Below are 14,518 nucleotides of genomic sequence, written 5' to 3' on the forward strand. Positions count from 1 at the left end.
CCTGGCCACAGCAGAGAGCTGGCCTGGAAGAGGGGCAACCGGGACAGAATCCGGCACCCCGACCGGGACTAGAACCCGGTGTGCCGGCGCCGCAAGGCGGAGGATTAGCCTAGTGAGCCGCGGCGCCGGCCTCTGGCCTTTCCTCTTATATTTGGCATAGATCTAAGTGTCTCAATGCCCTCCACTTTTCTTTTTTTTTTTTTCTCTAGAATCAGCTTTTAAGGGCCAGTGCGATAGTGTAACAGGTAAAGCCATGGCCTGCAGTGCCGCATCCCATATGGGTGCAGGTTCTGTTACAGGAACACGAGGTGGGAAGACTCCCTTTGTTCAAACAGGCACCAGAGACACTGGAGGATCGAGGCGGCTTAGTACGCCAGCGGGCTCGGCTGCAATCATTTCCCGAGAACTGAGCGCCAACCCCAAGTTTCTTAACAATATTTATAGGTTCACCAGCGTCACACCTTAGCCGTTACAGCGTCGGTGGGTTTACATTGCACCTGTGTGACTTAGGACCACACTTCCAATGGTCGGTGGGCCTGGTGTGTTTGTAAAAGGGCTACCAGGGACAGATTTCTTGGACAGATCTGTGGCTGGAGCTTACAGCAGAACTTGGGGCTTCTTCCCTCCGTGGACGGGAGAGCAGTGGGCAGTGCTTACTAGTTCCTTGCGAGCAGCCGCCTGTCACGGTCTGTGTTGGGGGGAGGGGTCTGCTTCGCTCTCTTGGTCTCTGGTTTGGGGCTGAATTTCCTCTACAGTTGAGTCCCGGCTGCTCCTCTTCCAATCTGGCTCCCTGCTCATGTTCCTGGGAAAGCACTGGAACATGGCCCAAGGGCTTAGGCCCCTGCAGCCACGTGGGAGACCGGGAAGAAGCTCCTGGCGCCTGGCTTCAGATCAGCTCAGTTCCGGCTGTTGCAGCTGTTTGGGGAGTGAACCAGTGGATGGAAGATAATCTCTCTCTTTCTCTCTTTCTCCCTTCCTCTCTGTAACTCTACGTTTCAAATAAATAAATGCATCTTAAAAAAAAAGAATCAGTGGCCGGCGCTGTGGCTCACTAGGCTAATCCTCCACCTAGCGGCGCCGGTACACCGGGTTCTAGTCCCGGTTGGGGTGCCGGATTCTGTCCCGGTTGCCCCTCTTCCAGGCCAGCTCTCTGCTGTGGCCCGGGAGTGCAGTGGAGGATGGCCCAAGTGCTTGGGCCCTGCACCCCACGGGAGACCAGGATAAGTACCTGGCTCCTGCCTTCGGATCAGCGCGGTGCGCCGGCCGCGGCGGCCATTGGAGGGTGAACCAACAGCAAAGGAAGACCTTTCTCTCTGTCTCTCTCTCACTGTCCACTCTGCCTGTCCAAAAAAAAAAAAAAAATCAGCTTTTGGGTTTATTATCAATTTTACTGCTGTCAAATTCATTAAATCACCTTTTCCTGGCTTTGCTTTCTTTTTTAAAACTTTTTTTTTTTTTTTGGCTGAGACGTTGGATTGCAACACTCTCCCTATCCGTGTGTCCCCTCACAACAGTGAATGCATTCGAAGCTGCTGTGTTTCACAATGTGCCGCAGCTCCAGCCAGGCCTAATGTGCCACAACGACACCAGCTGACAGCAACCGAAGTGTGATCACGCAGTATCCCAGATTTCAGAACAATGCGCCATTGCCATGTTTAGTTTCTCCTTGACTTAAGGGTTATTTAAGAAAGGGGTGCGACTGTTCTTGTCGTCCTTTACTTTTGTGGGCAGTCTCTGGTTTATTGCGTCGTGGGCATGGAGTTGGTTTGCCCGCCCTCTGCCTCGGAGACATTTTCTAACTCACCGACGCACGCAGGAAGACAGCACATCTGGGCTGTGCGAGGTACAAAGCCGCACAGGCGTCTTGAGTCTGTCTCCTCCTGGCAGCGTTCACGTCTTTGACGCTTTTATTTTTGTCACTTAAATTATTCCAGGGGCTGGCATTGTGTCCCACCGGGTTAGGCCACCACCTGTGGCGCCAGCATCCCATATGGACACTGGTTCGAGCCCCAGCTGCTCCACTTCCGATCCAGCTCCCGGCTAATGCGCCTGGGAAAGCAGTGGAGGATGGCTCAGGAGCCACCAGGTGTGCAGCTCCCCGGCTTGGCGCTCAGGTCGCGCCAAGGTGCAGACTTCACAGAAGGGGCGCCCACCCACCGGCAGGGGGCGCTCCCTGCCCTCTCGGGGGATCGCCGGGCCCCAGACCTCCTCCAGCCCGCCCCTCGCTCCTCCCGGCTGGCACCCGGGGTCTGCCGGCCACCCCCGCGCCTCCTCCTGCAGGGATTCCGGGCACTTCTGTCGGATGGGGTCGCCCCAGGTGATCTGGGAACTGCGGGCTCCTGCCCGGAGCGGTGCGCCTCGGTTTGCACCTGCCTGCTCCCCCACTGACTCGGGTGTAACCCGCGGGGTTGTTCCGGGACCATAGTATTTCCCCAAACCCCGGGTGGAGGTGCAGGCGGGAGTGGGGGAGGGCCGAGCTCGCCCCTAGCGAGTGTGCAAGTTATCTCGGGTGGAAGGAAAAAGTGCAGCCTGGAATAAGAGCAGTTTATTCTGGCGCTTTTTTTTTTTGGGGGGGGGGGACATCGTTCGTGGAGAATGCCCGACATGAAAGAATGCAAGTGTGATTTTCAGAAATGTGCCCCCCCCCCCCAATTAGCCTCTTTTCGTTCCATTTGGGAGGTACCCTCCTGGATGGGAAAACTGGCTTCTGTTCTCTGTGTGTGTGTGTGTGTGTGTGTGTGTGTGGCAAAGCCCTTGTTGGAAGGTAATTCTCAAAGGGCCAGTTCCTGGCTGCCGGGCAGGGGGAGTGAGCGTGCCTTGGAGGATCTGCCTCTCTCTCGGCTTCCCAGGAGCCTTGGGGAAGTACAGGTGTTCATGGAGGAGAGGAATTGAGTTGCAGATGGAGGCAAACTGGTTTTTCCACAGCTGGGAGAGGACTCCACCTCGTCTGTGTCTGGTTCATTGCCCAGCATTGGGGATGGGGCAGTGTCCCCCAGGTTTCTCAGGGACCTCCTGCCCCCCAAGGCAAGCCATGGAACGGAGAATACCTCTTCCCCGAGCTGGTCACAGAAGCCAGGATCCCTTCTCCCTAAAGCCAGCCGGGTGCCCCCTGCCCAGCTGGCCACACAGGGGTCCCGCCCCTTCCTGGGGAGGAAGGCAGGCTGCACGGAGGGGCCTTGCTGGGTGTGCCCGGTCTGTGTGATCACATTTAGTCCTGATTCTGCGTGGTTGTCCTGGCGCCCTCAGCCCTAGTGTCACCCAGGGGGGGTGCCCCCACCCCAACACTGGCCTGACTGGCCAGGCCAGCGGGCCCAGGATGGCTGCCTGAACAACCATGGGAGCCTTCGGAGTTGCTGGTAACCCAGCGTCCGTGCTGACACGCCCACTGGGTACTGAGATGGCCGCTCAGAGGGCGGTCTTCCAGGGAGAGCGAATCCAGACCTGGGACAGAGAGCAGCTCATGTGGGAATTGGACGAGGACAGAGCAGGCGGGCATCCCAGCGCCCCAGGAAGGAGCTGGCCGCCCCGCCGCCCCACCTCCCTACCTCCCTCTGCTGGGAATTTCTGGATGGGGTGTTCTTGAAAAATCCTCCCAGGACCTCATCAGTGTGGTGTTAAGGGACCTAACAGCTCTCTGGTGCCAGCAGGGGGAGCCCCTGAGCTGCCCCAGGGAGCGGGCTGGGACCAGACTGAGTGGGTGTCAGTCTGTGTGCACATGGACGTGTTCTCTCTACAAATTCTCACTTTCCTCGGCCCGTCTACACACATAGGCTGATATCTGCCTGTGAGGTTTGAGGATTTTAGCGGGGACAGAATGGGAGGGGTAAAGAGAAAGTGGGGGTTGGGCCGAGACAGAGAGCAGGGGTCTGAAACAGGCCTGGGGTGGGGGGCGGTGCGGAGCAGGGGACGGGCGCTCTGCTCCTGGCCGCTGAACTTGAGCTGTCGGTGCTCAGTGTCAGGACCCCAGCGGAGGACTTGATTTGGGGGTCCCTCACAAAGGGGGTGACCTCAGCATAAAATGGCCCCTGGCCTCGGGTCTTCGGGTCCTGTTGCCTCGCTCTGAGTGCATCTCCGTGTTGCGGGAGCGGCTGCTGCCGCTTGGGGAGCTGTTCGTGGCTCCCCTCTCCCTCCAGGGACGGACACTTCTGCCGGTTTCTTTCCCATAGAGGAAGATGCCAAATATGGGGGGCTGCTGAAGACGGTTCACGATTGGATTCTGGCAATTTATTAATTTATTTGAAAGGCAGAGTTACAGAGCAAGAGAGAGGGAGAGACAGAGAGAGAGATTTTCCATGCCCTGATCACTCCCTAAAAGGCTGCAATGGCCAGAGCTGGGCCGATCTGAAGCCAGGAGCCAGGAGCTCCTTCCAGGTCTCCCATGTGGGAACACTTGGACCATCCTCTGCTGCTTTCCCAGGGCACAGGCAGAGAGCTGGATTGGAAGGGGAGCGGCCGGGACAGGAACTGGCACCCACATGGGATGCCGGTGCCGCAGGCAGTTCTAACCAACCACGCCACAGCACCGGTTCCTAAATGACCCACTTTTAAGTTTGTAATTAAATAAGGATTTTTGTTGCTGTCAACAAACGTGTGATGCTTGTGGTGCGTGCTGTGGCGCAGCTAGCTAAGGCGCTAGTTGGATGCCCCCATCCTCTCTCGGCGTCTGTTCACTCCATTTCCAATCCAGCTTCCTGCAGATGCCAGGAAGGTAGCCGGCGACGGCCCAAGTGCTTGGCCCCTGCCACTCACTTAGGAGACCCGGATGGAGTTCCTGGCTCCTGGCCCAGCCACAGGCTGTTGCGGGCATTTGGAGAACAGACCAGTGGGGGGCAGATCTTTCTCTGTCTTTCAAGTAGATGAAAATAAACGAACCCTTAAAACCGTCCTGCGTTTTTCTTGTTTGGTCGTGGGGTGCAAAACAGCTCAGAGAAGACGGGTTCACAGCAGATAGCTCAAGGCCGAGCTTCAGACAGCGCACAGAACCATTTTGCAGTAACCAGCTGGGGGAAAATCTCCCTCGCAATCCAAAATACCGACTTGCCAGTCACTCGCGGAACAGCACGCTTTTTCTACCTCCTGGACTTTGGGACAAAAGCAACAAATGGGCATTTACTGTGAAGGGGGAAGGGAGACAGCAGGGCGTGGGGTTAGGAGTTCAAATCCTGCCCGGCACACAATAGCTGCGGGATCCTTGGGGGGGGGGGGGCTCCACGCTGCGCGGCGGCTGTGAGCCTAGGTGCGCAGACCCAGTCACCTAGCAACAGGCTCCTTTTGTGGTCTCCTTTAGTTATGCAAACGAGGCCGGGTAGCACCCACCGCCCTGGGGAGGAGGCCGCCCCTTCCCCGGCCTCTCGGAATGCCCGCGGAGCCGGCTGCAAAGGCAGCTCTGGGGCTTTGGTGAGGAAAAGGCCGAGGCTCCAGCCTCCTACCACCTACTCCTCCCGGTCAGGCCGGGGCCTGATGGAAACCTGCTCCCACAAAGGCCCGGAAGATCGCCCAGCTGTGAGCTTGTGGGGCTCCCCCGGCGGACGGGCAACCACACGGCCCGGACACCCCTAGATGCTGCTGCTCCTGGGGGAAGGATGCGGAGTGGGGGCCACACCTGCCTCTGAACCCAGGGCTCCACGGCGGCCCCCAAGACTGTGCAGGCCCAGTGTCCAACAGCGCCACTCTCTGGAGAACGCGGGAACAGCAGGAGGTGACAGCTTTTCCAGAGAATACGGGGTGAATTAAGGAAGTCCCTGAAATTCTTGGTCCATTTAGGAGGGAGGGGACCCCGAAAAGGTGAGTTGGACTTCCTGCAAGTTAGGGCACGCGAGAGAGTTGAGCAATCAACGAGAAGAACCTAAAGGTAACCCGTTCTGTGCGCCCGGTACACGTTGAAATGCTTACCCCACACCAGGCATATCCCTGGGTGTCACTGTCGCCGGTGCTGGCGCTCTGGCGTGGTGGTGCGTGCTCTCTGGCCTGCTCTCGCCCGACATCTCCTTCAAGCTTCACCAGCACCCCTCTCCCCCAGGCCAACCACAGAACCTACAAGGTCACTCTCCCTGGAGGGCCCGACCCTCATTCCACAGGGGTCTTGCCCAGTGCCCAAGGGAAGGAATGTGACAGACCCAGAGGAATGCGGCCTGACAGGCCTGGCTGGTTCCCCCTCACTGTGTGCCTTTAAGACAAATAAATCATTTGATTATTAGATCATAAAAACAGACGGCTCCCCCGTGCCTCTGGGTCCTGTGCAGGCTCTGGGGTCGCCGAACACTTCTGATTGAAGAAACCTGCTCTGCTTTTCCTTTCTGAATCTCGCTTCGGTTCCCGGCGTATCGGTCATGAGCTTCACTAAGAAGCAAAACTACTGATGTCCACGCGTCTGCTTCCCCAAAACAATGAGAAATGCACCTTGCAAAGGCCAGCGCTGTCTTCCGAGATGGCCAGGCCCCGGGGAGGCTGGGGACAGGAAGCCAGGCCTGGAGCTGTGGCGGCACCTGGGACAGATCAGCTGGCCAGAACTGCTGGCCCCGTAGTTCTTCCAGTCTCTCGTGTGGAGCCCCTCTTCCTAAGGGGACAGGGGTGGGGAGGCCCTGGGGACCGGGGTGTCCAGCATAGCCACCAGGCCCGGGACTGGCTGCCGCCCGTGCCCCAGGCGCAGGTCCGGCGGGGAGGATGTGTCCTGCCACCCAGTCCAGGTTCCTCCCTGCTCCGGAAGCTGTGACCCAGACCCCGCCCACTTCCAACACTGTCCTGCAGGTCTGGGTGTTCTGTGCCTCCTAGCACAGGCAAATGCTCAGCCTCCATTAAGACGCGGGGGCACTGCAGGCCAGACTGGTGCCTGTGCCCCCTTCTGCCCGGTGTGCTGTGGCTCTGGCCTCCTGCAGGGGTTCCCCCGCCCCGCCCCAGAGCTCAGAAATGGGAAAGCAAACAAAGCTCCCAGCCCTAAGGGCAGAGGCTGAGGAAGGCAGACCCCCGCCATGGCCAGTGCAGAGTGTCAGGAGCCACGGGCAGAGGGGGGCTGTCACCAGTCGGCGCACCTGTCCCCCGACACCCAGAGTCTGGGCTCCGCTTGCAGGATGCAGTGGACACGCCCTCCTCAACCCAGAGGCCAGCCCTGTCCTGCCCCGCAGCCCAGCTCCAGCCGCTGGGAGAAGCTGTTCCCACTGCCACCGGCCGCTCTGGGCCCGCGCCCATCCCGTCCTTTCTTGCTGCTCTGGGAAAACAGGTCTCAACCCAGACTCTGCTTTCCTTAGCACAAGGCAGGGCCGCTCCACGGACCCCTCGCAAGGGCCCACCGCGGGGCCTTCTGAGAATGTTCAGTAGCTTTTTAGAACTAGGGCTCTGTCACTTACACAGGCAGTTGACAGAGAGAAGGGCGGGGGACGGACGGCTGGCCTGTCCCCTTTTCAGTCCTCAAGAACCTGCTGCCTGCTCATTAGTCTGCCCGAGACTTCCTCCAGCGAGCTAAATTGACACTCAGGCCAAGGGCCCTGCAAATGCCAGGCCCACCAGCTCTCAGACACCGGAAGGGACACGGGGAGCCCAGGAGCCACTAAAACAAGGGCCTTGCTCTCCGCCCACACCGGGGCCAGCGCTGCAGCTGCCCACGGGACACCTGGAGCCGCAGGGTGAGCACCCCGGCCCCACCCTAGCCCCAGGGCTCCCCTCCTTCCTGGGCACCCACTAGCTGAGGCCAACAAAGAACCAGCCTTGTCCTTGACTGTGGCAGCAGGAAGTTTCACACCGGGCAGAAACCAGTCCCGTTTTATTGAGAAAATAGAGATGAGCCCTCCCTCTTCGCCAGGTGACTCCAATGTGAGGTAGGGGCCGCGCCCTCTGCACCCACCCCAGGGCCTGGGCCTCCCTGCACAGGAGCAAGGGCGATGCTGGTCTGCGGGGCGCCCTGGGGAGGCAGAGGTGCGGCCGGGGCTGGGAAGGGCGTGGGGGTGCAGGGAAGGGGGTCCCCCGCCTCCGGAGGCCTGGAGCCTTCTCCCTCCACATTCTTCATAAATAAAACTTCACAGTAACAGAAAAATGTCCACATCCAGGGAGGGGCCTCGGCTGGGGCTGGCGCCGGGCAGCACCAGGGCTCTGGGGCCAGGAGCCTGCTCGGCAGCCCCGTGTCGGGGTGTGGTGGGGCTGCAGCCCGCACCCAGGCTGGGCTCTGAGGGGCGCTGAGGTAGTCGGAGCGCGCACGGGTGGGCGCGGGCAGGGGGGGCTGTGCGGGGAGCCTGCTGGGCCTCCCTGTCCCAGGAGCCCCGGGCCGTGGGCTGCGGGGGTGGGGTGGAGGCGGGAGGCCCTGTGAGCCTGCACAGGGTTGTTTCTCCTGCAGGGGCCCTGGGGGGAGACCGAGGCATTTCACAGAGACTCTGCCCTGTGGTGGCCACCGACCTACCAGGGCCAGGCCAAGCCGGCGCACCTGAACACGAGCTTTCTTCCGAGGCCGCCAGGGCCTCTCACGGGGGCGGAGGGGGCTGGGCCACAGGCCCAGGAGAGGAGCGTCCTGGCCCCTCTGACGCCCTCCAGTCTGAGCAGCCCCCGCCGTGCCTGGGTTTCCTGGAAATGACGACCACGGGGAGCCACCTCGCCGGTTACCTGCTCCCCCACCACATCCCCTTCCAGCACTTCCGGGGATGCTGGGGACCCAAGAGCCCGCGCCCTGGCCCGTCCTGGAGGCCTGGGGGTGGGGGGGTCAGAGCACCTGGAGCTTGCGGGAGCAGGTGAGGTTGCCGTGCACCAGCCCCCACATGGCCAGCAGCTCGGCGGGCAGGAGCTTGTGCACGACCAGCATGGAACGGAAGAAACAGGGCTCCTTGTTCATGCGGCTGTTGCGGTTCCGAGAGATGCCGAAAGTCTTGAAGCCCTCGTGCGCCGTGGGCTGCACGCCCAGCACTTCCAGGCACATGCCCAGGAAGACGTCGTCAATCGGGTACAGGTCCAGGGTGTCGCAGGCGCGGTGCAGGCGCCGGGCCAGGCCGCCGGCCATGAGGAAGCCGCCTCCGCCGGCGTAGGGCGGGTAGCTGGCCTTGCTGTAGAGCGCCGGCGGGATGTAGTACTTGTTGTCTTTCCTACGGATGGGCCGGGCGTGCTGCAGGACGTCCCCCACGAACAGGTCCTCCTGCGGCCGCCGGTCGGCCAGGAACTCCAGCAGGTTGGTGGGGTTGACGAAGACGTCGTCGTCCCCCTTGAAGACGAAGGGGACGCTGGGGCAGTAGATGTCCAGCCACTTGAGGAAGTGGATCTCCTTGAGCGTCAGGTTGAAGAAGCTATCGAGAAAGTCCCACTGCAGGATGTCGCCGTACAGGCGGTCCTCGTAGGCCAGCAGCTGCTGGTAGTGGGTGCGCTCCTCCTGCTTGGAAGCCGTGCCCAGCAGGAAGAGCGTGCGCACGGCGCCCCTGCCCCTGCCCGCGGACGCGCGCTCCAGGCCCCAGGTCTGGCGGATGGCCTCGCGGCGGTCGTGCTGGGTGATGACGGACTTGACGACCACGAGCAGGTACACATCGCCCCTGCACTTCTCGGGGTGGTTCAGCAGGATGGGGAAGTAGCGGCAGTGGGAGTAGGTCAGAAACTGCTGGAAGTGCGGCTCCAGGCCCTGGAACCAGGACTGGTGGGTCAGGTTGGTATTGGCTGAGCAGTTGTTGGTGGTCACATCCCAGGCCTGGGGCCCCCGGAGGGCCACGGGCGTGGGGGCGACCACATCCTTCGGGCTCTTCCAAAAGCTGTTGGGGTTCACCAGGTTTCCGCTGGGTTTCTGGGCCCTCGGCAGCCCCAGGGTGGGCAGCGGGGGCTCCTGCAGGAACTGGCCCGGCGTGAGACTGCGCTGGAACACCGTCACGGCCACGAGGAGGGCCAGAGCCAGGCACACACTCTTGTACAGGGTTCTCTTCCTAAGGGGATGGGGGACAGGTGCAGAGCAGAGAAGAACGGGTGAGCCCCAAGCCTCTCCCAGCAGTGGACCCAGCGGACAAGCCGGCCCTGGCACAGACTCAAGTCCCGGAGCCCCGGCGTAGCCAGAGGAGGGTCTTGCTGCCTCGTCCCACGCTGACCTCCCAACACTGAGCAGCCAGGCCCTTCCGCGCGTGGGCATGCCCTCAGGGGCGGCTCTGGTGGGCTTCCATCTCCCTGTGCAACCCAGGAGCCGTGGGCAGTGGCATCGCGGAGTTGTTCTGCACCAGGATCCCTGGGAGGAGCAGCCTGGGAGGCCGGCACCCATCCTCTCCGGATGGCAACCCCCACCTCCCTGAGACGGTCCCAAAGAGAAACCCTCGGCGGGTGTGTGTGTGTGTGTGTGTGTGTGTGATACACCTGGAAATGCACCAGGTCATCCAGCACCCCCACCTTAACACACCCACGCCCTTAACTGCCACCAGGGGAGATGAGGCCCCCAGCCCTGCTCCTCGGGGAGGGGACACAGAACCCCAGCTCTCCAGGGACCCTCAGTAACGCCCACGCCCCTACCCCCATTTCAGAACAGCTCTTTGCCTGAGGGAATGGGGCCAGAGCCCTCGAACCCAGGACCCTCCCTCCTCCGCTCACACTCTGGGTGGCCTGGACGCTGTCCCCGCCGTGGACACCTGGGGGCTGAAGCAAGGCAGGCTATCCAGGGGCAGGGGAGACGGGGATGGGGGATGCTGGCCGTGAGGCTGGGCACACGGCTGGCACACCTAGGAAACGTGGTTCGAGCAGAAGAGGGAAGCAGGGAGACCGGTTCCCGATGGGAGGGTGCAGCCAGTAACTTATTTAATGAATGGTGCCAGCCGGCTCACTGTTGTGGGCTGTTTCTCCCGTTCGGTTTCTGGAAACCGGCGAATCACTCCTAGGTGGACTCTTACAGAGCGGCCGTAGCACGCTATCAGAACGCTCGCTTCCATTTCTCAAAGATAAAGATCACTGCTTTAAAAAAAAAAATCCAAGGTTTCGGCTGGAGAAAGACGGGGGTCACCTGAGGCTCAGCGCTGGAGCGCGTGACCCGAACGCGACCCTCCCGGGGACGCACGAGTGTTCCGGATCCCGTCCTACGGTCCCGGGGGTCCCGCAGAAGCCCCCGCGCGCAGCTGGCGGCGCCGGGACGGCGCGCCCCACCTGCACGGCCCAGACCTTGTGCAAGAGAAAAGCCCGGCTGGGAGGGGAGGAGCGGGGCCGAGGCCAGAGCTCCGGGGAGCGCGCACGCGGAGCGGAGCGGCCAGGAACCCCGAGCTCCGCCGGGCATGGGGACGGGACTCAGCCCCCGGTGAGACCTCCAGTGCCAGCCGCCGGGGCCAAGCAGCGGCCGCCGGGGCCCCCGAGCTGCGGAGATGGGCGCGCAACCCCGCGGTCCCCGCCGCCCACCCTCCGGTCCAGGCGCCGCGCCCGGCCGGGCATCTCCCATCCCGAGTCGCGGGCGTCCCGGCGCGTCCGGGGTCGCCGCCCGTTCTCGGTCCCCCACTCACCACAGAGACATGGCGGCCCGGCCGGGCGGCGGAGCGGGACGCGCGGGTCGCAGCTCTGTGCGCCGCGGCTGGGTCGGTGCAGCCGGGCTGGCGAGCGGGCGGGGGCGGAGGCCGGGCCGCGCCCCCGCCGAGACTTTCCTCTTCCCGGCGGCGGGAGGAGGGGCCGCAGGGGCGGCGGCGGCCCAGGTGCATTAACCCCTTCAGCGCCCCCGGCCCTCGCCACTGCCCGCGGGCGGGGCGGCTCCGAGTTTCCCAGGGGCCCCGGGCGCGCGGGAGGGTCCCCTCTGCCCCTGGGTTGCGCGGGGCCTCCTGGGGTCGCCGGCCCCTTCTGGGTGCGCGCACGCGCGGGACCCGGACGCCCGCCCGCCGGTCTCCAAGTCCCCAGCGGCGCCCCGGGCTGGGTGCGTCCCCTCTGGCCCCTTGACCCCTTCCTAGGCCCGCGGATTAGTTACCCTGGCCCGGGCCCGCGACCCTCCTGGAGGGACCAGAGGAAGCCGGGCTCAGCGCCCCAGCCCAGGCCGCGGCTGGGGAAGCCCTCACCTCCCCAGAAAGGCCCCTTTCGGTTCGTCCACCAACATATTTCTTAAAACTTTTTTTTTTTTTCCTCCAGCCAGGCTTTGCTCTTCTTGAGGTGGGGGCGCGCTGCGTGCAGACACAGAATATGCAGGTCTGGGTGCGGGGCGTCCCAGACAGGGGACTTCGAGAATCTTCCAGCTGCAGAAGGCCCTGTTGCGGGTGGCCGCTGCGGTCTGGTTGCACGTCCGGGCCCCAGTGCTGAGCGCCCAGAGGCACCTAGAAGGGCCGCGGGCTCGCGTGGACGCGGTGTGTGTGCGCAGTGTGTGTCTGCAGGTCTGCACAGCTGGGCTCGCAGTCACTGAGCGCCACAATATGGTGCCTGGTGACTCAGTCCTGGAAGCATGTGTTGTTTCTGTCTCACACGGGAGGAAGTGGAGGTGCAAAGCCTGTGGTCCCACCTCGAGCAAAGCCTGGGGCCTGCCCGGCCTTGGAGGGGGGCCCTGGGCCCAGCCCCAGCCCGTTGCCCAGGGATGGCAGTGAAGGGTGTCGCTTTCCTGCCCAGGGCCACACAGGGAGCCCCCAAGTCCCTGGGCCTGGGCTGGAGAACCCCTTCAAACCCTTTCCTTAAGGCTCAAGGACCCCCTCCCCCCACCTTGGAAGGAGAGGTGAAATTTTCCAGAGTGTCAGCCCCAACCCCGGGAATGTGAAGGGCCTTCCAGGCGAATTCCAAGGGAACCCTGGGGCCAGCACCCTTTGTGATGGCCCTCCAGAAGCGCCCCGCAGGGCGAGGCCTGGCCTGCAGCCCAAACCCCACCTCCCCTGCTTGGCCACCCACAGCCCGACTGGTCTCCATCCCAGCAGGTTACCAAGCCCTGCACGCTGTCACCCAGGCTTCTGGGGTCTCCGAAGGGGCAGGGCTGGCTCCCCTGGCTTCACACAGGGGGCCCTGCTGAGCGCAGCCCCCCTGGCCGTGGCACTGACCTCTCAGCCCGGTGCTGTGGGGTCTCCGCGGGTGCCTGCTGCGGGGCCGACACGGCCGTCTCTGGGAAGAGGTTTTTTGAGAGTCTAGAGGTGCGGGTTAGGTTGGGGCCCTGCACTTCCGGGCCGCACTGGGGACAGATGGCAGATGCTAAGACCTCTGTTTCCTGCCGGCTCGGTGCTGTGAGATGCTGTACGTGAGGACCGGTCTCTCCCAGGCAGGAAGCCGTGTGACAGCAGGCGGCTGTTGACAGTGTGTTAACATCTGGCCCACCCTACCCCACAAGGCCTGGAGCAGGTGGACAAGGAGGGGCGCTGCCCCAAGTCAGCTGAGGGTTTGCGGGTAGGGTCTCATCAACTGGGAAGAACTGCCATCACGGATCATTTGATCTGTGTCTACGGGGGCTCAATGACAGCTAAATACCGGAGGTCCCTAGGGACAGGAGCTCTGGGTAGTTTCCAGTCACCCCAGCAGGCTCCCCTGGGGCCACTTGGCTCCTCCCTACCAGGAAGCACTTGCTACCTCAACTCCTCCCCCCACCGGCCCCCACTCCCCTAATCTGGCCTGCTCACCTGTCCCACACCTGAGGGCACAGCTCTGCAGATTCCTGGGGGCGTCTCCAGACACAGCTGGGGCCTGAGCCAGGGCCCCGGGGAGGGACACAGGTCAGTCTGCAGGTGGCATCTTGGCCCTGGGGTTGGGGGCAGTGCAGGCAGCTGGTGTCCCCTGCTGTGCCTCTCTTCCAAGGTCATTCCTTGTGTACCCTGGAAGGGGGGCTCAGTGGGGACCCCAGTGGAAGGCCCCCTTCCCTCCCCTCCTCCCTCTTGCCACTTCCCACCTCCTCTGCACTGTCTTGGAATCTGGACCCTAGGGAGACAGCAGGTGTCGGGTGAGACATCTGACCAGCTGGAGGTCACCCTGTGCCGGAGCCTGGTTGACCAAGTGGAGGTGGACTTGTGCCAGAGGGAGCCCCAAAACAGTGAATGAGAAGCCATGGGCACCTTCGAGAGAACACCGCCCCTGGTGCCGGGAGCGCGGCTGTGCCCACAGGCTGGGGAGCCCCGCAGCTGAAAACATGTCAGTGCAGCACTGTGGTCTGAGAGCCAGTGAATCCACTTACAAATGTATTTCTTTAAAAAGCAGAGTTGCAGAAAGAAAGCGCACACACAGATCTACTGTTCACTCCCCAAACGGCCGTAATGGCCAGCTCAGGGCCTGGCTGGAGCTAGGAACCTGGAGCTTCTCCTCGGTCTCCCGTGTGGGTGGCAGGGGTCCAAGCACGCCTCTGCTGCTTTCCCAGGTGCGCTAGTAGAGAGCTGGATTGGAAGTGGGGCAGCCGGGACTCCAGCAGCCATATTGCTGGCATCGGCAGGCAGCAGCTTAAACTGCTACACCACAAGACCAGCCCCAGTGAGTCCACTTTAATCAGGGTGTGCAAGACTCCAGGGGCAGCCACAGCCAGCCCTTGAATGTGGCTGTCTACACTGCAGCAGAGGGTCTGTGGATCAGCTCCAGAGAGAGAATTCTCTGTTAATCTTTAGTGGAAAGTGTAGCTGAAGTCGTGTGTCTGGCAGGAAACCCTGGAGGAGCCCAGCAACCCCGT

At 62.4% G+C, this 14,518-nt stretch overlaps 1 protein-coding gene across 2 annotated transcripts; it reads right to left on the minus strand.

The window, feature by feature from the left end:
• Nucleotides 1-7,739: 7,739 nt before the first annotated feature.
• B3GNT7 (UDP-GlcNAc:betaGal beta-1,3-N-acetylglucosaminyltransferase 7) lies at nt 7,740-13,053 on the minus strand. Of its 2 annotated transcripts, XM_089328908.1 has the most exons (3): nt 12,918-13,053; nt 11,421-12,329; nt 7,740-9,878 (listed from the first exon to the last, which is right to left on the minus strand). In XM_089328908.1, exons 2-3 carry the CDS (start codon nt 11,429-11,431, stop codon nt 8,684-8,686), a joined length of 1,206 nt encoding a protein of 401 aa, XP_089185034.1. In that variant the 5' UTR covers nt 11,432-12,329; nt 12,918-13,053; the 3' UTR covers nt 7,740-8,683. The 2 variants fall into 2 exon arrangements, with proteins under 2 accessions (XP_089185034.1, XP_002712565.1); XM_002712519.6 differs by lacking the exon at nt 12,918-13,053 and having other exon boundaries at nt 11,421-12,898.
• Between the last annotated feature and the right edge of the window lie 1,465 nt (nt 13,054-14,518).

The sequence above is a fragment of the Oryctolagus cuniculus genome, chromosome 3, assembly GCF_051225735.1.
Source record: "Oryctolagus cuniculus isolate XC-2025 breed Fujian yellow rabbit chromosome 3, ASM5122573v1, whole genome shotgun sequence".
Taxonomy (NCBI): domain Eukaryota; kingdom Metazoa; phylum Chordata; class Mammalia; order Lagomorpha; family Leporidae; genus Oryctolagus; species Oryctolagus cuniculus.